Genomic DNA, 21,548 nt, shown 5'->3' on the forward strand with positions numbered 1-21,548 from the left:
TTTTTTTAAAAAAAAAACATTTTTTTTAATTAAAAAATTTTTTTAAAAAAATTAATATATGTGCCACGTGTCGACGTCTGATTGGTCCACGTGTCAGTTTAACGGTCAACTAACGGTCAACTAACGGATGGACTAATTTGGTCACTTATCAAAACCACAGAGACCTCCTGTGATAAAAATGAAACCCCAGGGGAGAAAAAATAAAGTTGTGAAACCCTAGGGACTAATTTAGTATTTAACCCTTATATTAATTTATAGATCGGTGAACTTAAATATGGGGTACACTGTACACATTTATTTACTTCTCTTTTAAGGTTTGCTTTTTCGATTTGAACTCATTTCTGGTAGTTATTTCTTTAAATTTCGTTGTAATCAAGGCAAACCTTTTTGTATCCAAATGTAATTGGTCGACTTAAATATGGGAACACGTTTACTTTTTCTTTTTTTGTTTTTTCTTTTTTTTCCTACGGCTTGCTTTTTCAAATTTTAACGCATTTGTATTCGTTTTTCCTTCAAATTAGGAGTAATATTTGAAGTCAGCCCGAGTCTTTTAGTTATTTGTAGCACTACGGTGCATAAGTCATGTAGTAATATTTTTATTGCTCTTTGGTATCTATTATAGTAGGAGTCCAAGTCAACAGGGAGGTTATAAAAAGAAAAAAAAAAAAAAAATTGAAAAGAAAGATTATAATTTTTTTTAAAAAAAAAAATCATTAAATTCAAACAATGATTGATTTCTCCCTTCAACTAGTAGTCATAACATTAAAAAAATAAATAAAAATAAAATAAAATAAAAAGTTGTCACACTTTTTTTTTTTGAATTGTTGTCACACATTAATTAGCCATTCATTCTAATATTATTTTATATATTAAATTTTAGTACTTTTCTCGACCACTACAAAAAAAAAAAAAAAAATGGAAGCTATTATTGGCATTTCAAAAACGCTGCTAATTGGGAGAAAAAAAATGCTCTTGACAATTTTTTTGACTATAGAAAGGAGGTGTTGGGTCCTCAAGGGATAGTTCAATCGGTTGGAAATCACTCTTCATGAAGCGAAGGTCACTAAATTCAATCTCCATCCACTTATGTAGACATGTCAAAAAAAAAAAAAAAAAAAAGTGTCGGGAAGTTAATTTTATTGGCCTAAGAAGGAAAAGTGATAATGATCTTTTTTAAATTCTCGGCATTTTTGGAACTTCGAGAAAGTGTGCCGTATTTCTCAACTCCTACTATAATAAGTAAAACATAATAATTGGAAAGTCTGAACTCCATTTTAATGTCTTCATCGGCCAGATTTGTGTAGGCTTGAAGATTAGCTTTTTTAAAGTCCTAAAGTGCCCGCGCGTGGGTTCCACGCGCCGTGCAGCGTTTGCTGAAGCATCCCTCAGTCGCCGCTGTTTTTTTTTTTTTTGTTATCTTGTGTAACTTTCTGTAATTGTTGGCTTTGTTGCTTAGTTTTAATCCTGATCCGATTGGTCTTCAAATTCTTTGTCTGTGGAATGGATCTTTTTTACTTTTCTTTCTGGTTTCATTTTGGAAACCTTTTTTCCATAGTTACTTATCATCTAAATCTCCATGGCTTTTTAGGAAACCTATTTAGATGTTTGATAGGAGTATTTGTATTTCTGATGGTTATATTCATCATCAGTATACGCCGCAGTAAGAGTTTTCTCGGACTGCATTCGCATCTCTCCTGTCCCTTAATGATCTCATTCCTGTTTTTGAGATTTATCCGGTTGGGGTTTCTAGTAAGCTTGTTTTTGTATTTTTTTTTCTTTTTCTGTGATCTCTATATAGTTTGAACGAAGGAAGGTTTGTTACCCGAAAAATTAAAAAAAAAAAAAAAAAATAGAAACTTCTATTAAACATTTACACATATGCAAATTACAAAGTCTAAAACATAGAAACTTTATTCAAAAATACTAGTCCTGGTAACATTTTCCCGCATTTTGATTAAAGCAAAACACTACAGTGAAGCAGGAGCTAGTAATCTTCATGGGTGCAACAAGAGCTAGTCATATTCAAATCAAAACACTAGTACATACGCAATAATTCAAGTAGTGAAGCTGCTGTTAGATTTATTCAATAAATGAATAAAATTATTTATTTCAAATAATTATGAAATATATTTTATTTAAGAATTTGGAAGTTATAAAAGAAAATTAAAGATTTGGTGGTTACAAATCTTCTAAGTTTTTTGTTGTTACAAGAGAGGTTAATATGCTATTGAAGATGTCCATCAAGTTGGACTTCAATGTGTTACTGAAGATATCTAATTTGAGAAAAGCTATTTAGTAGACTCGCATACGATTTTTATACAACTATAATAATATAACAGTAAAAATTAGCATTTAGATTGATAAAGGTTAATAGCGAGAAAAAATCAATGGCGGACCATTATGTGTTGGACCATTGGATTGTCCAAAATAATCATAAATATGACTCTCTGGTTATATGCAGAGTAGACACAAGCCAATAGCTTCTCTCTTTTCTCCTACTAATTTTTTTTATACAACTCTCCACATGGGTGATTTCTTGTTACTCTAAAAACTGATATTGTAGACTGTAGAGTAACATTTGGCCTTCACTGTATTTGGAGCTAAACATTTACACACATGCAAATTGCAAAGTCAAAAACATAGAAGAAACTTCTACTAAACAGTCTAAACATTTAAGCCAAAACACTAGTAATCTTCATGGGTGCAACAGGACTGGAGCTAAAAATATTCAAATCAAAACACTTATAATATGTCCCTGGGCATTGGAATCTCCATCCATGGCATCCAAACCCACTATTGTAAGATCTAAAACAATGTAGGTGATGAAAAACCTGCAACCAAAATCTGTGTATAGCAGCACTACTTTATAGTTGTCTATTCCTTCACAGTTACAACTTCCAAGATGTTTTCTGAAGACAAAGAATTTTTTACTCTGCTTTCTTTCTGGGTTAGACTACGGGAGAGGGAGACCCCACTCAAGAGCCTTCCCGTTCCCTTCTCAACCAAAATTCTCTCTTTTTCTCATATAAAGAAAACGCATTATGCAATGGCAAAGCAGATTCCACGCAATTACTCATCACCACCAACCCAGCTGTTGACTCACCCAGTCAACAAAGACCCAGAACATCTTTCGTTTTATCTAAAAGAAAAGTGAAAAAACAAAAAACAAAAGAGAAAGCTCCGAGAAATTTTGAGGAGAACGTTTAGTCAAAAAGAATGGAGTTTTCTTCGTCTTCATCTTCATTCAGCTGATCTTTTCTCTCTCTCTCTCTCTCGCTCTCTCTCTCTCTCTCACAACCCAAAATTCTCACATTTCTCACTTCTCCCTTAATATTACCCTCCAATTCCAAACCACGATTTCTTCTGCAAACTACCCTGCCATCCTTTCTCTCTCTATCTACCACTCCACTACCCATGGGCCAAATCGTCAGTGTGATACGACAATGCTTGCCTTTGTGCTTTCCACTGCCAGAATCCGAACACCAAAACGAGGCCTCCCAGGTTGTCGGCATCGAAGACCAAATCGTGGCCTCCCAGGTTGTCGGCGTCCAAGACCAAAACGAAGACGGTAACTCACAGATCAAATAGAAACGGTTAGGTGTATGCATTTGTATTTATTTGTGTGTGATGGCTCCATTAGCCCGGGAAAGGTAACTTTTAGAATTAAATTGACTTGTGCTCCATAAGACTCGGTGCTCAAATATTTTCTCTTGCGTTTAATTTTGTTTCTAAAAAAAAATTATGTGAGCGGGTATAATGGCAATTTGATTGAGTAATTTATATGGCATATTGGTGTGATTGCGCAATTACTCATCACCCTAAGCTAGCAGCTGTTGACTTTTCCAGTGAAAGATGTAGATGCTCCCACAAAATTTAGCACACAACTCCAGTGATATATATCATATATTGCAGTCTTCTTCATCCCCAAATTCTCACTCTCAGGGAGAGAGAGAAACAGAGAGACCCATTTGACTGACTGCTAGAAAGCTTTCATTTCCGCTTCCATTTCCACTATGTCTTGGTTCTCGGCCATATATAATGGAAGTTAAAGCCATTTTTTTAAAAAATATGTATATTGTTAAGTTGAAAAAGACTGAAGAGGAGTACATGTGCATGATACAGAAGAAGCAGCTGAGGCCACAGCAGGAGAAGAAGACGATGACGATGTTGCCTTCCAAGCCAATAGGGATGCACGTGTTACGGTCATAGCCAGATGTGAAGTAGACTCTGTGAGTTTAATTCTCATATATAAACTTTTTTTATGAGCTCAAACAATCACATGATTCTAATTTAATCAAAAGTTTTGCTGTAGATGACCGATGGATGCCAATGGGGAATATATGAGGTGACATCTCCTACTAAAGAATATCATATTACAATACCCGTCTATGTTTGCATAGTGGATCCAGATTGCCCAGTTTGGAAATATGTATGAATATGTTATAGTCTTTATTTCACTTCACTTTGCTTCTCTTGGGTTTTCATTCATTTCTTGTATTAAATTTTCATACATGTTCTTTATTCTTTTGCAAGTAGGTTGGGAGATGCTCAGAGGACATGTCTATACACGTAACAACCTATTACGGCACACATAACCATCCACTTCCTGTCGGTTCAATTACTGCCATGGCTTCCGCAGCCTCAGCAGATTTCTTCAGGTTATTGGATTCAAGTAATCGCCTTTCAGAAGGAACCTACAGTTTCACCAAAGCATCTCTTCCTTACGATATGAATGACCCTAACGACCCTTCCCAAGGAATTGTTGTTGACCTTACAAGTCAATTCCCAATGCCCAAATCACCAGTGCGAGACCAAGACCAAAACCAGCCTCACAAGATTCTTCTCGGCGAATGCTCAAAGAAAGAAGGTACCGTATTCGCCGCACTCACATCTAATAGATATGCATATGTATTTGTGTGTTATAGCTTGATTAGCACGTGTTGCCATTTGATTTGAGTAATTTATTTGGCAAACTGATGTGATTTAGATGCTCCACAAAATTTAGCAGAGAAACTCTAGTGAAAGCCAAATATACTGGAGTCTTCTTCATCCTCAAATTTTCAAGGAGAGAGGAAGAGAGAAACAGAGAGACCCATTTGAGAGACTGATAGAAATCTTTCATTTCCACTAAGGCTTGGTTCTCCGCCATAGTGGAAGTGAAAGCTATTTTAAAAAAAAAAAACCATAAAAATCTAAGTTGAAAAAGAAACAGAGTGAATGATCCATAAAAAGAATTTGCATTTTGAATCAGGTTTAACGATTCTTTCTCATTTTTTAAATAGAAAGAAAAGAAAATAAAAAGAGGAAAATATTGATTGCACCCATTTTACAGGGTCTACCACTCCTGTTTCTCACCGGATTTGTCTCCTTTTGCAGTCCAATCAAACTCAACCACAACAAGTACCTCGCCTCATTGCAATTACGATGTCTTTTTGAGTTTTAGAGGTGAAGACACCCGCAAAAACTTCACCGATCACCTCTACTCTGCGTTGGTACAACTCAAAATTCGCACATTTCGAGATAACGAGGAGCTTCCAAGAGGAAAGACCATCTCTACGGAACTACTTAGTGCTATTCATGGATCAAAAATTTCTATTGTGATTTTCTCCCAAGGTTATGCTTCCTCTAGGTGGTGCCTCGATGAGCTTGTGGAGATCGTGCACTGTAAAAATACCGAAGGCCACACTCTTTTACCCATATTTTATCACGTGGACCCTTCAGATGTTCGAAACCAGACTGGAACTTTTGCGGAAGCATGAAGAGCAGTTTCAAACTGACATGGAGAGGGTGCAAAGGTGGAAGGAAGCTCTTACTGATGCTGCTAATTGTTCCGGCTGGGATCTCAAATGCATTGCTAATGGGTATTACGCTATGGACTCTAGCTTGTACTTTTTCATACTTTTTTTTTTCTTGGTCCTTTTATTTTCTTGTAAATTTTAGAAAAAAACTGATTTTTTTTTTTTTTTTAAGTAACATTAAGCTAAATGGATTGAACAAAATTAGTGTTTGAGTTGAAAAGGTTTATGATTTTATGTTTAGTGCCGACTCTATTGGATATCAAGATCATACTATCTAGAGACAAACCTTTTTTTGTAGAATAATTAAGTCTAGGATTAAACTATTGTGCACTTGAGAGGAATGATATTGTAACCTTTTTTTGTGGGAAACAGTTAATGGCTTTTTCTGCTAAAAAAAAAAAATTGTTTCATGGCATGTCATCGGGAGAAGAAATTACATAGAAATATATTTCAATGATAATTATCACTAAATTTTATAAAACGTAATTGTTTGTCATGACGTATTATATCCTAAATAATTGAGATGATAACATCTTTATTAGTTTTGATGAGTCACAATTTTTTATCTTTGTGCTTATTTTATTGTTTTCAGGTATGAATCAAGATTCATCAGAGAGTATATTATTGAAGAAATTTTGTATAAAGTAAACCCCAGTCGCTTGAATGTTGCCAAATACCCAATAGGAATGGAGTCTCGTGTTCAGGATATAAAAGATTTATTAAATCTTGGAACAAGTGATGTTTGCATTGCGGGCATTTACGGAATGGGTGGTATCGGAAAAACTACCCTAGCAAAAGCTGTTTATAATGAAATATGTATTGCATTCGAAGGAAGCAGTTTTCTTTCAAACTTTAAAGAAAGCTCAGAAAAGTCTGATGGCTTACTTCATTTACAAGAGCAACTTCTTAGTGATATCTTGAAAACAAATTTGAAGATGGATAATGTTGAAAGAGGAATTAGTATAATTGAGGAAAGGATTCGTGGAAAAAAAGTTCTTGTTATTGTTGATGATGTGGATGACTTTGAAAAACTACATTGGTTAATCGAAAAGGATTGGCTTGGTCCGGGAAGTAGAATCATTGTAACCACTAGAGATGAACATGTGTTATGTCCATCAAGAGCAGATAAAAAATATAAGCTCAGAGAATTGAATCTTTGGGAGTCTCTTCGACTGTTTAGTTGGCATGCTTTCAAAATGACCAATCCTAAAGAAGATTACTTAGAGCTTTCGATTGAAGCAGTGGCTTATGCTGAAGGTATTCCATTAGCTCTTGTGGTTTGGGGTTCTTTTCTTAAAGATAGAAGTGTTGTTGAATGGAAAAGTGAATTGGAAAGACTACGAATAACTCCTGATGACAAGATTCAAAAAATACTTAGAATAAGTTTTGATTCATTGAAGAGTCCTACAAATGACATATTCCTTGATATTGCATGTTTCTTTGTCGGTATGGACCAAGAATATGTTTTCAAAATACTTGATGGTTGTAATTTCTTTCCAGGGATTGGTATCCCTATTCTCATTCAGAGGTCACTTGTTACAGTTGATTTCCAAAATAAGTTGATGATGCATAATCTGATTCGAGATATGGGAAGGGAAATTGTTCATAAAGAATCACCGAAACATCCAAAAAAGCGAAGCAGATTGTGGTTACATGAGGATGTCTTAAATGTATTGCAAAACCATACGGTAAGTGGTATATATATCTATATATCTTATAGTGTTTTTTTTCCACTATGCAATTTACAACATTAAAATGGTATGCAATCACATTTTAACATTTTCTAATCATGTTCAAATCACTATAGTATTCTCTTTTAAATTATGGTGAGAATATATACTCTAGTTCAAAGTTATTCTAGCTTTACACAAGATGAGGATGTGCATTGCTAACCAACCATCTATTTTGTCAGGGATCAGAAACAATCGAGGGTCTCATTTTGAATCTCCTTGTACTTGAAGATATACATTTGAAAACTGAAGCATTTACAAATATGAAGAATTTGAGATTGCTTGAAATCAATTCCGTACATCTCACAGGATCCTATGAATGCCTCTCTAAAGAGCTAAAATGGCTTTGTTGGCATAACTGCCCTCTGGAATTTCTACCACCGAATTTTCATCTAGAGAACCTTGTTATTCTTGACATGCAGCATAGTAATGTCAAACAAGTTTGGAAGAAGAAGAAAGTATAATAAATTTTACAGTGCTTTTTTTTTTTTTTTTTTCCTTCTATTAATGTTAAATATTTAACTAACAAGAAATTATTTTTTCTTTATTTTGTTTCACAGATATTTAACAAGTTGAAAGTCCTTAATCTCAGCAATTCCGAATATCTCACCAAATCACCAGACTTCTCACAAGTCCCACAACTGGAGATACTAATACTTGAGGGTTGCACAAGCTTGGTTCAGGTTCATGAGTCCATTGGATATCTCAAAAGACTTGTTTTGCTGAATTTACGAGAATGCAAGAAGCTTAGGAATCTTCCAAGCAGCATTTCTAACTTAGAATCTCTTAAAACTCTTGTCTTGTCCAAGTGCTTTGTTCTTGAAAAGTTGCCGGATTACTTGGGGAATATGATGGCTTTAACTGAGCTACATATGGAGAACACTGCTATTAAGCAACTACCATCCTCCTTTAGCCTTCTGAAGAATCTTGAAACTTTATCATTACGTGGAAGTAAATGCCTCATCGAATTACCAAAGTTCTTTCAAACCTCACATCTAAAGAAGCTAATACTTGAAGGTTGTATAAGCTTGGCTGAGGTTCCTGAGTCTATTGGACTTCTAAAAAGATTGATTTACCTAAATTTAGGTGGATGCAAGAAGCTTAGAAATCTTCCAAGTAGCATTTCTAACTTAGAACTTCTTGAAATTCTTGTGTTGTCTAATTGCTTAGAACTTGACAAGTTACCGGAACAATTGGGAAATATGAAGGCTTTAGAAATTTTGCTGGCAGACAGAACTGCTATTGAGCAACGACCATCTTCCTTGGGTCTTATGAGGAATCCCACAATTATGCCGTTACTTGGATGTGGAGTACCATCCTCATCACGGACATCACCCGAAGGCTCCAAGCACATAAGTTCATTTTCTTCCATTCTTGAATTATGTTATTTGACAAACTTGAGAAAACTAGACCTTAGTGGGCGTAATTTGTCTGAAGATGAGTTTCCTATTGAATTTGGTCATTTATCTTCACTCAATACATTGGATTTATCTAGAAACAATTTCCGTAACCTACCTAAGTGCATCAGCTACCTTCCTGAATTATTGGAATTGAATTTGAATGAGTGTAGTACTCTTCAATCAATCTCAGTCCCCTTAATTGTACAGGATTTCGGAATTTTGAGAGCAAATGACTGCAGATCATTGGAAAGAATCTTAATTTGGACAAACAAGAGTTTAGGATCTTTGTCCCTTAATAATTGCCACAAACTGGTTGAGATTCAAAGTACGAAGAGTTTACGATCTGGAGCATGTCTTCACATGGGAAGGTGCAACAATCTTTCACCCGCTTTCAGGGAGAGTGTTCTCAAGGTTTGTTTCCTCTCTTTATGACATACACTTTTTTGAAATAGATGATCTCTCTCTCTCTCTTTCTCTCTATGACATACACTTTTTTGAAATAGATGATCTGCAAGGCAGACTCCGGTTGTTCCCTTTGCCTCCCCGGAAGTGAGATTCCAAATTGGTTTAGCCATCAAACAACCGGTTCTTCAATATCCTTTCATGTACCTTCCTCTTGGGGTGGTAAATTCGGCAAGTTGCTTCTTTGCGTTGTTTTTGCAGCAAACAAGGAAGCACGCAGGGACCTATCTCGAGTGAGTAATTTCCACTGGAAAGTACGTAATAAAACTAGAACTCACGAAACCGACATCGTCATGGCGTCCACAGCTGATCGCTGTTTTGGTAGCTGTGAAGATCAAATATTTGTACAGGTGATGGAATTGGGGAAGAAAACTGGAGACGAAATAGAGGTGTCCGTCGACGTCCCGGATGAAGAGCTTAAGGGTGAAATACAAGTGAAGAAGTGTGGAATTCATCTACTCGGTAAGAAGCCAAGTGTAAGGGATACACGTGGAGACAAAATAATTTGTGGGATCTCCTCCTTCAATATCCCGATGCACGCAGGACTCATGGAAATACCATTCGGTGAATTAATTCTTGATCAGGAAAATATTGTAGATGAAAGTGAATTTGATGCTTGGTGGCTACAGATGATGACGGGGTCTCATCCATCAGCAAATTGACAGCACAATTCCCCCCAAATGAAGATCTTTTTATGCTTTTTTTCTTTTATTTTTTTATTTTAATTGAAGGAGTGTTTGTTTTTTCTAAGCTAGTCGAAGGTGTACTTATTAATAAATAATGTTCACGTACGTTACTCGCATGGCCTACCAAACTCTTATCTTCTTTTGCTTGCATTGTGGGATAACTGATTTACAAAATTTTGAATATTTAGAAAATCAAATAAATGTTGTATTTTCTCGAACCTTTTTTTTTTTTTAATTTATTTATTTATGAAAGCTTGAATATTGAGGTTATTTTCTTCCCTAGATTTGTTGCTACACACAACGATCCCTTTTGCATTATTAGGGTCCGTTTGAAATTGTGATTTCAATAAGTGCGATTTTAAAAATTACATTTTTGAAGTCACTACTTTTTAATATCGCAAAAACGTTTGGTAAAGCATGTTAAAAAATAATTTATTTAATATTTGTTATGAGAAATCGTAATTTTGGTTTAAATTCGTGTTTTTTCAAATAAGCACCCCCTAACCTGCTTATATAAATCGCAATTTTTTTTCCTATTTTAAATTAAGTGCTTTTTAAATTACAATGTCAAACGTCTTACATTTTGCGGTATCTTTTAAAAACTCAGATTATTCTTACGAAATCGCAATCTCAAACGTACTCTTAGGATTGTTATTGGGATGAAAAACCATTATGGACTTGCAAAAAATATTTTAAGGAAATATTCTTTATATTTTTCTACCATTTATGTGACACCTTTTTTTTCTAGGCATTTATGTGACTATTATTGTCATTGAAACACATGACTATCTTTTCCTTCCCGTGTGTCACCTTATCAGAACGATAATCTATCATTCAATTGATGGACACATGATGAACTTGTTCATTCTGGAACTCCGAGTTGTGTGGAAAGTTGTTTTGGAATTTTTTTTTTTAAAAAAAATAATTTCTTTTCTTTACATGCAACTATTTAAATAAACTCAAAACTATTCCAACAAGGAAAACAACTATCAACACCTTCATAGCTGGATCATCAAGATTGGTAAACTCATACAGAACATATACTTCAATCAATCAATTAATGTATTGTTCACTTCATGACACTTTCTTTGCATGTTACAAAAATCCAAGAAATTAACCAATCCGAAATCACGATCCATTTCGATCATCAAAATTACAAAAGTTATGCATTCCCAACAAAATCAACACCCATCTCATTCCATCCTCAGAATCGGTTTCATGCATAACCAATTGAAGTTGCAAAAATCAATATTCAAGCACTAACTCAATCATACTAAATCTGTCAAAGCTCAAATAATTAGCATCATCCATATATATGTATATTTTTACATGCAACCCATAATCAACATTATTCACATCGTGGAAGACATGACCCAACTCAAGGAACAATCAACAAGATCTCATCATTTACACCAAATCGAAATACTCAAGCAATGAACCACATAGTCCCCAAGTATGTTCCGTTTCTTACTCAGGATGAGCCAAGTGGCCTTTAACTCAATCAAGACTAGTGTAAATGGGTTGCTGGACAGCACAAGACAAGTGCTGTCATGTTATAAGATGAGTTGCATTTGTCCCTGTCGCCTTTTTTTCCCTATTCAATTAGAAAGAAAAAAAAAAAAAAGAGTAACATTTTACCTTATAATGCGGCCATAAAAATTCAAGGTAAAATCCTAGATGAATCTAAACTTTTGGGCTTCAAAAATCATGACCCAATGAGATTATTAATCTATCCAAATAATTTTATAAATTTTAGTCATTTAACTGTTTGATGGAAAAATATCACTATTTCAATTTAACTCTGAATGATACGAAATTTATCTTGAAATTATTTTCATTTAAAGGTCCATGACATATTAAAAAATCAAAGCAACCCAATAAACTTTTATGCCCGAAAATGCCCCCAAATTTGCTATGGTTTTGTTAAACTGAAATTTTGATTGGACACTTGCGCCTTCTAAAAATCATAACTCTCACCACAAGCGTCGTCCAAACATCATGAACCCAATTAATTTTAAAATATTTATTTCTTTTTATCTTGTAACACCTTAAAACAATTTCATTTATTGTCACCTATTGAATTATTGGCGTCCAAAACGGTGTGGCTTTTCTCCATTTGATTCACTATATTTTTAACTAGTCATTCTCATCATTTTTCAATTTAAGTCCATCTTCCCAACTCCATATAAATCTTAACAAAATTGAAAATATTCATTATCCTTATATTAAAGTCACCTTTACTCAAAGGGTAAATTTTGGGATATCACATAGTACGTAACTCTCTGGAAAGAGTGTCCGGATGGCCTTGAGTAGGGGAAGAATTTTTGCTCTCTGGTTTCCGTGTTCGGACGGCCAATCTTGTAGATGGGTCTAGGTGCTTTGGAACGTCAGTTTTGATCAACCGATTAGTCAACAAGAATACTAATAGATGGAAACATAATTCAATGACATGTTCTATCAAGATTTGAGCAAGAGCAATCCAAGTGGCTAATCCAACGGACTCCCACTCTGGACACATTTTTGCACCTTCAATCACATTGATTTTGGACATTTTAAATCCGGCTTGTACGTGAACAGAGCAGTATGTATGTGTGAATACTGCAAAATCATTGACACTCTGTATTATTGTTACGGTGATCCCTCAGATATGCACATCATATTTGAAGTACATTGAAGAAAGCAAATGAATAAATTTTAATCAACATAAAATTAAACTTTCAACCTTATCAAGTAGCATAGTAAAACGTCGTGGTTACACCTCACTTAAAATACTTTAAACGGTTGTTGAGAATGCCATTTAAGTCAAATCGGGTACTAAAACAAACTCAGCTCAATTTAAGCTCGAATTAGACAATTAAATTTTTTTGAGCATGGTAAATTTAAGATGATTTGCTACTAGACGTGGCGTGCACATACAACACCGCATTAAATAACATTAGGCTTTATAATTTTATGAAATTTCAGATGTTTCCCTACAAAAGCATAGAGGCTAGAGCTATGATTCAAATGAGGGGAAAATCTTCAAGAAAATGGACGTAATATTTCAGCTTAGAAACTCGAATGAAAAATTGATAAATTTCAAATAAATGCAAATAAATGTAAATTCTAAGAGGATATATGTATTTTCTTATATTAAAAAAAGGCATTACAAATCACTCATCACCAGTTCGATCACCGCTGACCCAGCTGTTGACTCACCCACACCCAGTCAAGGAGAAAACTCAGAGAAATTTCGCAGAGGAGGCTTTAGTCGAAAAGAGGGAGAAAGAGGCCGACAGCAGACAGCATAAACCCACTGTTGTAAGATCTAAAACAGAGCTGGTGTGATGAGAAACCTGCAACCAGTCAATGAACACGAGAAAATAAATGCATTCGAGAATTCCTAATACTACAAAAGCCTTGCATTAATCCCATAAAAAATAAATACTATAGGAGAGGAAAGTCGCTAGTTCTCATTCCTATTTTGCCTACAATTAGAATCACAGATTTATCATTCTCAAAAAATTTGATTCTAATTGAATCAAATTATAACACAATTAAGGGACTTGCATCATTATGATAACAATGTTCTTGTTGCCTTTTTATTAAGAGAATCAAAATATTATTCATTTATGAAATCATTTGGCGTATTCTTCCAATTACATCCAAATTGATGGCACCTTCAGATGGATACAAATGACAACAAATTTTTCTATATTTATGTGACACTCTTTTTTTTTTTCTAGGCATTTATGTGATATGACTATTATTGAAACCCATGACTATGTTTTCTTTCAATGTGTCACCTTATCCAAATGGTATGGCAGATTTTTTTCTTGGCCCTTAAATCTAAACAGCTTTAGTAATTTGATTGTCCATTTGAGAAAAACCTGCAACCAAAATTTGTGTGTAGCAGCACTACTTTAGAGTTGTCCATTTCTTCACAGTTACAACTTCCAACATGTTTTCCCAAGACAAGGAATTTTGACTCTGCTTTCTTTCTGGCTTTAGACTACGGGAGACCCCACTCAAGAGAGCCTTCCCATTCCCTTCTCAACCAAAATTCTCTCTTTTTCTCATATAAACAAAACGCATTATGTAATGGCAAAGCAGCTTCCACGCAATCACACATCACCACCAGCCCAGCTGTTGACTCACCCAGTCAACAAAGATCTAGAACATCTTTTGTTTTATCTAAAAGATAAGTAAAGAAAGAAAAAAGAAAAAGGTAAAACAAAAGAGAAAGCTCCGAGAAATTTTGAGGAGACCGTTTAGTCAAAAAGAATGATGGAGTTTTCTTCTTCTTCATCTTCATTCAGCTGATCCTCTCTCTCTCTCTCTCTCTCTCGCACACTTAATTCCCACATTTCTCACTTCTCCCCTAATATTACCCACCAAACCACGATTTCTTCTGCAAACTACCCCGCCATCCCTCCCTATCAACCGCTCTGCCACCCATGGACCAAATCATCAGTGTGATACGACGATGCTTGCCTTTGTGCTTCCCACTGCCAGAATCCGAAGACCAAAACGACGCCTCTCAGGTTGTCGGCGTCGAAGACCAAAAGGAAGACGGTAATGTTTTCATTGAACTCACAGATCAAATAGAAATGGTTAGGTGTATGCATTCGTATTTATTTGTGTGTTATGGCCCGATTAGCCCGGGAAAGGTAATCGATAAGACTGAGTGCTCAAATATTTTTTTCTTGCGTTTAATTTTTTTAAAAAAATATATATATTTGCTCGCGGAGTCTTCTTCATCCTCAAATTCTCATTCTCAGGGAGACAGAGAGAGAAACAGAGAGACCCATTTGAGTGACTGATGGAAATCTTTCATTTCCGCTTCCATTTCCACTATGCCTTGGTTCTCGGCCATATATAATGGAAATTAAAGCTGTTTTTTTTTTATTATTATTTATATATTGTTAAGTTGAAAAGGACTGAAGAGGAGTACATGTGCATGATACAGAGGAAGCAGCTGAGGCCACAGCAGGAGTAGAAGACGATGACGATGTTGCCTTCCAAGCCAACAAGGAAGCTTTGGTTATGGTCATAGCCATATGTGAAATAGCCTCAGTGAGTTTAATTATCTTATATAAACTTTTTTGTGAGCTCAAACAATCACATGATTCTAATTTAATCAAAAGTTTTGCTATAGATGAACGATGGATGCCAATGGGGAATATGCGGGGTGACATCTCCTACTAAAGAATATCCTTTTCCAGTACACAGCTATGGTTGCATAGTGGATCCAGATTGCCCAGTTTGGAAAGTGGTACAATAATATGCCAAAACTGAATATGAATATTGTTATACAAGGTTTTCATTCATTCCTTCCTTGTATTAAATTTTCATACATGTTCTTTATGGTTTTGCAATTAGGTGTGGAGATGCTCAGAGGACATGTCTATACTCATAACAACCTATTACGGCACACATAACCATCCACTTCCTGTCGGTTCAATTACTGCCATGGCTTCTGCGGCCTCAGAAGATTTCTTTAGGTTATTGGATTCAAAAAATCCTATTTCAAAAGGAACCTCTAGTTTCACCCAAGCATCCCTTCCTTACTATATGATTGACCCTAACGACCCTTGCGAAGGAATTGTTCTTTACCTTACAATCGACTCTTACGATCCCCCTCAGTTCCCAATGCCCAAATCACCCGTGAGAGACCAAGACCAAAACCAGCCTCCCAAGATTCTTGTCGGCAAAGACTCTAAGAAGGACGGTACTGTACATCAAATAGATATGCAAATGTATTTGCGTGTTATAGCAATTTGATTTGATTAATTTATTTGGCATACTGGTGTGATGTAGATGCTCCACAAAATTTAGTAGAGAACTCTAGTGAAAGCCAAATATACATCCTCAAATTCTCAAGGAGAGAGAAACAGAGAGACCCATTTGAAAGGCTGATAGAAATCTTTCATTTCCACTATGGCTTGGTTCTCGGCCACAATGGAAGTGAAAGTTATTTTTTAAAAAATAAAAATCTAATTTGAAAAAGAAACAGAGTGAATGATCCATAAAAACAATTTGCATTTTGAATTAGATTTTAACAAAGCTTTCTCATTTTTTAAATTTAGAAAAAAAGAAAAAAAAAAAAAAAAAAAAAAAAATCTTGATAGCACCCATTATACATGCATGCTCTGTACTCCTCCTGGTTCTCACCGGATTTGTCTCCTTTTGCAGTCCAATCAAACTCAACTACAACAACTACCTCCTTCTCTAGACCTCATTGCAATTACGATGTTTTTTTGAGTTTCAGAGGTGAAGACACTCGCAAGAGCTTTACTGATCACCTCTACTCTGCTTTGGTGCAACTCGGAATTCGCACCTTTCGGGATGACGAAGAGCTTCCAAGAGGAAAGACTATCTCTACCGAACTACTCAATGTGATTCATGTATCAAAAATTTCCATTGTGATTTTCTCCAAAGGCTATGCTTCTTCTAGGTGGTGCCTCGATGAGCTTGTGGAGATTGTGCACTGTAAGAATACCAAAAGCCAGACTCTTTTTCCCATATTTTATCACGTGGACCCTTCAGATGTTCGAAACCAGACCGGAACTTTTGCGAAAGCTTTTGCTTGGCATGAAGAGCGGTCTCAAACTGATATGGAGAGGGTGCAGAGGTGGAGGGAAGCTCTTACTGATGCAGCGAATTGTTCCGGCTGGGATCTCAAATGCATTGCAAATGGGTATTATGCTATGGACTCTTGTATTGTTTCAAACATTTTTTTTTCTTGGTCCTTTTATTTTCTTTTAAATTTTAGACAAGAGTTGATAAAAAGTAACATTAAGCTAAATGGATAGACGAAAATTAGTGTTTGAGTTGAATAAGTTTATGGTTTTCTGTTAGATCATGCTCTCTAGAGACAACCTTTTTTTCTGTAGAATTATCAAGTATAGGATTGCTTTTTTATCGTACACTTGACTAGTTGAGAGGGATGATATCGTAACATTTCTTTGCTGAAAACAGTTAATGGCTTTTTCTGCTAAAAGAAAAAAAAAAGTTTCATGGCATGTTATCAGGAGAAGAAATTATATAGAAATATATTTAAATGATAATTATCACTAAATTTGATAAAACGTAATTGTTTGTCGTGACGTATTATATCTTAAATTACATAGAAATATATTTAAATGATAATTATCATAAAAGGTAATTGTTTGTCATGACGTATTATATCCTAAATGATTGAGATGATAACAGCTTTATGGTGTTGATGAGTCATAATTTTATGTATTTATTTTATCTTTGTGCTTATTTTATTGTTCGCAGGTATGAATCAAGTTTCATCAAAGAGTATATTATTGAAGAAATTTTGTGTAAAGTGAACCCCAATCGCTTGAATGTTGCCAAATACCCAATAGGAATGAAGTCTCGTGTTCAAGATATAAAAGATTTATTAAATCTTGGAACAAGTGATGTTCGCATTGTGGGCATTTACGGAATGGGTGGTATAGGTAAAACAACCCTAGCAAAAGCTGTCTATAATGAAATATGTGTTGTTTTTGAAGGAAGTAGTTTTCTTTCAAACTTTAAAGAAAGCACAGAAAAGCCTGATGGCTTACTTCATTTACAAGAGCAACTTCTTAATGATATCTTGAGAAGGAATTTTAAGATTGATAATGTTGATAGAGGAATTATTATAATTGAGGAAAGAATTCGTGGAAAAAAAGTTCTTGTCATTGTTGATGATGTGGATGACTTTGAAAAACTACATTGGTTAGTCGAAAAGGAATGGCTTGGTCCGGGAAGTAGAATCATTGTAACTAGTAGAGATGAACATGTGTTAAGTCCATTGAGAGTAGATGAAAAATATAAGGTTAGAAAATTGAATCAAATGGAGGCTCTTCGACTATTCAGTTGGCATGCGTTCAAGATGGCTGATCCAAAGCAAGATTACTTAGAGTTGTCAATTCAAGCATTGGATTATGCTGGAGGAATTCCATTAGCTCTTGTGGTTTTGGGTTCTTTTCTTAAAGATAGAAGCGTTGCCGAATGGAAAAGTGAATTGGAAAGATTACGAAGCACTCCTGATGACAAGATTCAAAAAATACTTAGAATAAGTTTTGATTCACTTAAGAGTCCTATAAATGACATATTCCTTGATATTGCATGTTTCTTTGTCGGTATGGACAAAGAATATGCTATCAAAGTACTTGATGGTTGTAATTTCTCTCCAGGGATTGGTATCCCTATTCTCATTCAGAGGTCACTTGTGACAGTTGATTTCCAAAATAAGTTGATGATGCATAATCTAATTCGAGATATGGGAATGGAAATTGTTCGTCAAGAATCACCCAAATATCCAGAAGAACGCAGCAGGTTGTGTTTACACGAGGATGTCTTAAATGTATTGCACAACCATACGGTAAGTTGTATATATATATATATACACACACTATACAATCATGCAGTTTACAACTTTAAAATGGTATGCAATCACATTTTATACAATTCTAATCATGTACAAATCACTATTGTATTCTTTTTCAAAGTATGGTGAGAATAATTACTCGAGTTCAAAGTTATTATAGCTTAAAACAAAATGAGGATGTGTGTTACTAATTCAACCATCTATTTTGTCAGGGATCGAAAAGAGTCGAAGGTCTCATTTTCAATCTCCTTGTACTTGATGATGAACATTTGAAAACTGAAGCATTTACAAATATGAAGAATTTGAGATTGCTCCAAATCAACTCTATACATCTAAAAGGATCTTATGAGCATCTCTCTAAGGAGCTAAAATGGCTTTGTTGGCATAATTGCCCTTTGGAATTTCTACCACAAAACTTTCATCTAGAGAATCTTGTCATTCTTGACATGCAACATAGTAATGTCAAACAAGTTTGGAAGAAGAAGAAAGTATGACGAATCTTACAATGTTTTTTTTTCCAAATATTAATGTTAAATATTTAACTACTAAGAAATTATTTTTTCTTTATTTTGTTTCGCAGATATTCAACAAGTTGAAGGTCCTTAATCTCAGCAATTCCAAATATCTCACCAAATCACCAGACCTCTCAGAAGTCCCTCAACTAGAGATCCTACTACTTGAAGGTTGCACAAGCTTGGTTCAGGTTCATGAGTCTATTGGATATCTCAAAAGACTTGTTTTGTTGAATTTACGAAAATGCAAGAACCTTAGGAATCTTCCAAGCAGCATTTGCAAGTTAGAATCTCTTGAAACTTTTGTCTTGTCTGAGTGCTTTAATCTTAAAAAGTTCCCGGAGAACTTGGGGTGTATGATGGCTTTAACGGTGTTGCATATGGAGAACACTGCTATTAAGCAACTACCATCCTCCTTCAGCAATTTGAAGAATCTCGAAACATTATCATTACGTGGAAGTGAATGTCTCATCAAATCACCGGAGTTTGTACAAACCTCTCGCCTAAAGAAATTGGTACTTGAAGGTTGTACAAGCTTGGTTGAGGTTCATAAGTCTATTGGACTTCTAAAAATACTAAAGGAACTAAATTTACGGGGATGCAAGAAGCTTAGAAATCTTCCAAGTAGCATTTCTAATTTAGAGCTTCTTGAAACTCTTGTGTTGTCTGACTGCTTAGAACTTGACAAGTTACCAGAAAAATTGGGGAATATGAAGGCTTTAAAAACTTTGCTTGCAGGCAAAACTACTATTGAGCAACGACCATCATCATCATTAAGTCTTATGAGGAATCCTGCAAGTATATCCTCATCATGGATATCACCCAAAAGCTCCAACCACATAAGTTTGTTACCTTCCATTTTTGAATTATGTTCTTTGACAAACGTGAGACAACTAGATCTCAGTGGACGTAATTTGTCTGAAGATGAGTTTCCCATTGAATTTGGACTTTTATCTTCACTCAAAATATTGGATTTATCGAAAAACAATTTTTGTAACCTACCCGATTGCATCCACTACCTTCCTGGATTATTTGAATTGAATTTGAATGAATGTAATACTCTTCAATCAATCATAGTCCCCTTAAGTGTTCAGGTTTTTGGAACTTTGAGAGCAAATGACTGCACATCATTGGAAAGAATCATAACTTTGACGATAAGATGTTTTTTCCTTAATAATTGCAACAAACTGGTTGAGATTCAGAGTTTGGAGAGTTTGCAACCTGGAGCATGTCTTCACATGGGAATGTGCAACAATCTATCACCTGCTTTTAGGGAGAGTGTTCTCCAGGTATTTCTCTCTCTCTCTCTCTCTCTCCCTCTCTCCCTCTCTCCCTCTCTCTCTCGTTTATGACGTAAACACTTTTTTGAAATAGATGATGTGCAAGGCATATAGAGGTAGCATTTGCCTCCCCGGAAGTGAGATCCCAAATTGGTTTAGCCATCAGGCAGACGAAGATTTTTCCGTTTGCCTCTCCGGAAGTAACCTTCCATTTTGGTTAGGACATACAATGGGAATGGGTTGGTGTAACTGTCGGACAATTTCTTTAATATCCTTTCGTGTACCATCCTTTTGGAATGGTAAAATTGGCAAGATGCTTTTTTGCGTTGTTTTTGCACCAAAAAAGGAAGCACCCAGTGAGCTATCTCGAGTGGGTATCTTCAACTGGAACTTACGTAATAAAACTAGAACTCACCAAATGGAATACTTGATAGGGTCCATAGCCCATCGCTCTGTTGGTAGCTGTGAAGATCATATATTTGTACAGGCGGCGGTAGATCGTCAGGTGTCTGGATTTGAGATGAAAAGTGGAGACGAAATAGAGCTGTCCGTCCAACATCTATCCATATCGATGGACCAGAGTGAAGAGCTTGAGGGTGAAATACAAGTGAAGAAGTGTGGAATTCATCTTGTTGATGACCCAAATGTAATGGATACAAGTGGATACGAAATACGTCGGTTCTTCGTCGACAAGGAATTCCCAATTTATGTAGGACACAATGAGGTTACAACAATACCATTGAGTGAACTATTTGATGAGGCAAAGGCAAATGTTCGACAGCACAATTCCCCCCAAATATAGATCCTTTTATGCTTTTTTAAATTTGTCGAACCATTTTATGTTATATATATATGTTGTATTTCTCGAACCCTTTTTTCCTATTTTGAAAGCTTGAATATTGAGGTCATTTTCTTCCCTATATTTGTTGCTGCGCACACAACTCCGGCATTATTTGGATTGTTATTGTGAGGACAAACCATCATGGACTTGCAAAAAATATTTTAAGGAAATATTGATCAAATTTTTCTACCATTTATGTGACTTTTTTTTCTAGGCATTTATGTGACACTACTATTGAAACACGTACGTGACTATCTTTTTCCTTCTGTGTGTCCCCTGTCCAAATGGTATTATACAATTATATCATCCAATTCATGAACACATGATGAATTTGTTCATTCTGAACTCCGAGCTGTGTGGAAAGTGTTTTGGATTTAAAAAAAAAAAAAAAAAAAATCATTTTCCTTACATGCAACCATTTAAATCAACTCAAAACTATTAAAACAAGGAAAACAACTATCAACCCTTCATGGG

The 21,548-nt window shown here is 35.2% G+C and overlaps 3 protein-coding genes across 3 annotated transcripts; all 3 read left to right on the plus strand.

Annotated features, from left to right (window-relative positions):
* The first annotated feature begins 3,414 nt into the window (after nucleotides 1–3,414).
* LOC132163141 (WRKY transcription factor 72B-like) lies at nucleotides 3,415–5,019 on the plus strand. The gene is made up of 5 exons (XM_059573333.1): nucleotides 3,415–3,568; nucleotides 4,123–4,229; nucleotides 4,313–4,429; nucleotides 4,537–4,867; nucleotides 4,988–5,019. The coding sequence occupies exons 1-5, from the start codon at nucleotides 3,415–3,417 to the stop codon at nucleotides 5,017–5,019; spliced, it is 741 nt and encodes a 246-aa protein (XP_059429316.1).
* A 622-nt stretch (nucleotides 5,020–5,641) lies between these two features.
* LOC132163314 (disease resistance protein RUN1-like) lies at nucleotides 5,642–10,226 on the plus strand. Its single transcript, XM_059573557.1, has 5 exons — nucleotides 5,642–5,861; nucleotides 6,391–7,486; nucleotides 7,711–7,986; nucleotides 8,089–9,339; nucleotides 9,432–10,226. Exons 1-5 carry the CDS (start codon nucleotides 5,722–5,724, stop codon nucleotides 10,050–10,052), a joined length of 3,384 nt encoding a protein of 1,127 aa, XP_059429540.1. The 5' UTR covers nucleotides 5,642–5,721; the 3' UTR covers nucleotides 10,053–10,226.
* A 4,189-nt stretch (nucleotides 10,227–14,415) lies between these two features.
* LOC132163142 (disease resistance protein RUN1-like) lies at nucleotides 14,416–21,095 on the plus strand. The gene is made up of 9 exons (XM_059573334.1): nucleotides 14,416–14,630; nucleotides 15,025–15,131; nucleotides 15,214–15,330; nucleotides 15,438–15,786; nucleotides 16,251–16,755; nucleotides 17,340–18,435; nucleotides 18,654–18,929; nucleotides 19,022–20,242; nucleotides 20,328–21,095. The coding sequence occupies exons 1-9, from the start codon at nucleotides 14,513–14,515 to the stop codon at nucleotides 21,033–21,035; spliced, it is 4,497 nt and encodes a 1,498-aa protein (XP_059429317.1). The 5' UTR covers nucleotides 14,416–14,512; the 3' UTR covers nucleotides 21,036–21,095.
* The last annotated feature ends 453 nt before the right edge of the window (nucleotides 21,096–21,548 follow it).

This window comes from Corylus avellana, chromosome ca10 (genome assembly GCF_901000735.1).
Source record: "Corylus avellana chromosome ca10, CavTom2PMs-1.0".
NCBI classification, from domain to species: Eukaryota; Viridiplantae; Streptophyta; class Magnoliopsida; order Fagales; family Betulaceae; genus Corylus; species Corylus avellana.

Coding starts and splice junctions, on each gene's coding strand:
- LOC132163141 (XM_059573333.1), top strand. CDS start 3,415: ATGGGCCAAATCGTCAGTGTGATACGACAATGCTTGCCTTTGTGCTTT. Junction 3,569..4,122: donor CCAAGACCAAAACGAAGACG/GTAACTCACAGA, acceptor TGCATGATACAG/AAGAAGCAGCTGAGGCCACA. Junction 4,868..4,987: donor CGAATGCTCAAAGAAAGAAG/GTACCGTATTCG, acceptor GATGTGATTTAG/ATGCTCCACAAAATTTAGCA.
- LOC132163314 (XM_059573557.1), top strand. CDS start 5,722: ATGTTCGAAACCAGACTGGAACTTTTGCGGAAGCATGAAGAGCAGTTT. Junction 7,487..7,710: donor ATGTATTGCAAAACCATACG/GTAAGTGGTATA, acceptor CTATTTTGTCAG/GGATCAGAAACAATCGAGGG. Junction 7,987..8,088: donor AAGTTTGGAAGAAGAAGAAA/GTATAATAAATT, acceptor TTTGTTTCACAG/ATATTTAACAAGTTGAAAGT.
- LOC132163142 (XM_059573334.1), top strand. CDS start 14,513: ATGGACCAAATCATCAGTGTGATACGACGATGCTTGCCTTTGTGCTTC. Junction 14,631..15,024: donor CGAAGACCAAAAGGAAGACG/GTAATGTTTTCA, acceptor TGCATGATACAG/AGGAAGCAGCTGAGGCCACA. Junction 18,436..18,653: donor ATGTATTGCACAACCATACG/GTAAGTTGTATA, acceptor CTATTTTGTCAG/GGATCGAAAAGAGTCGAAGG.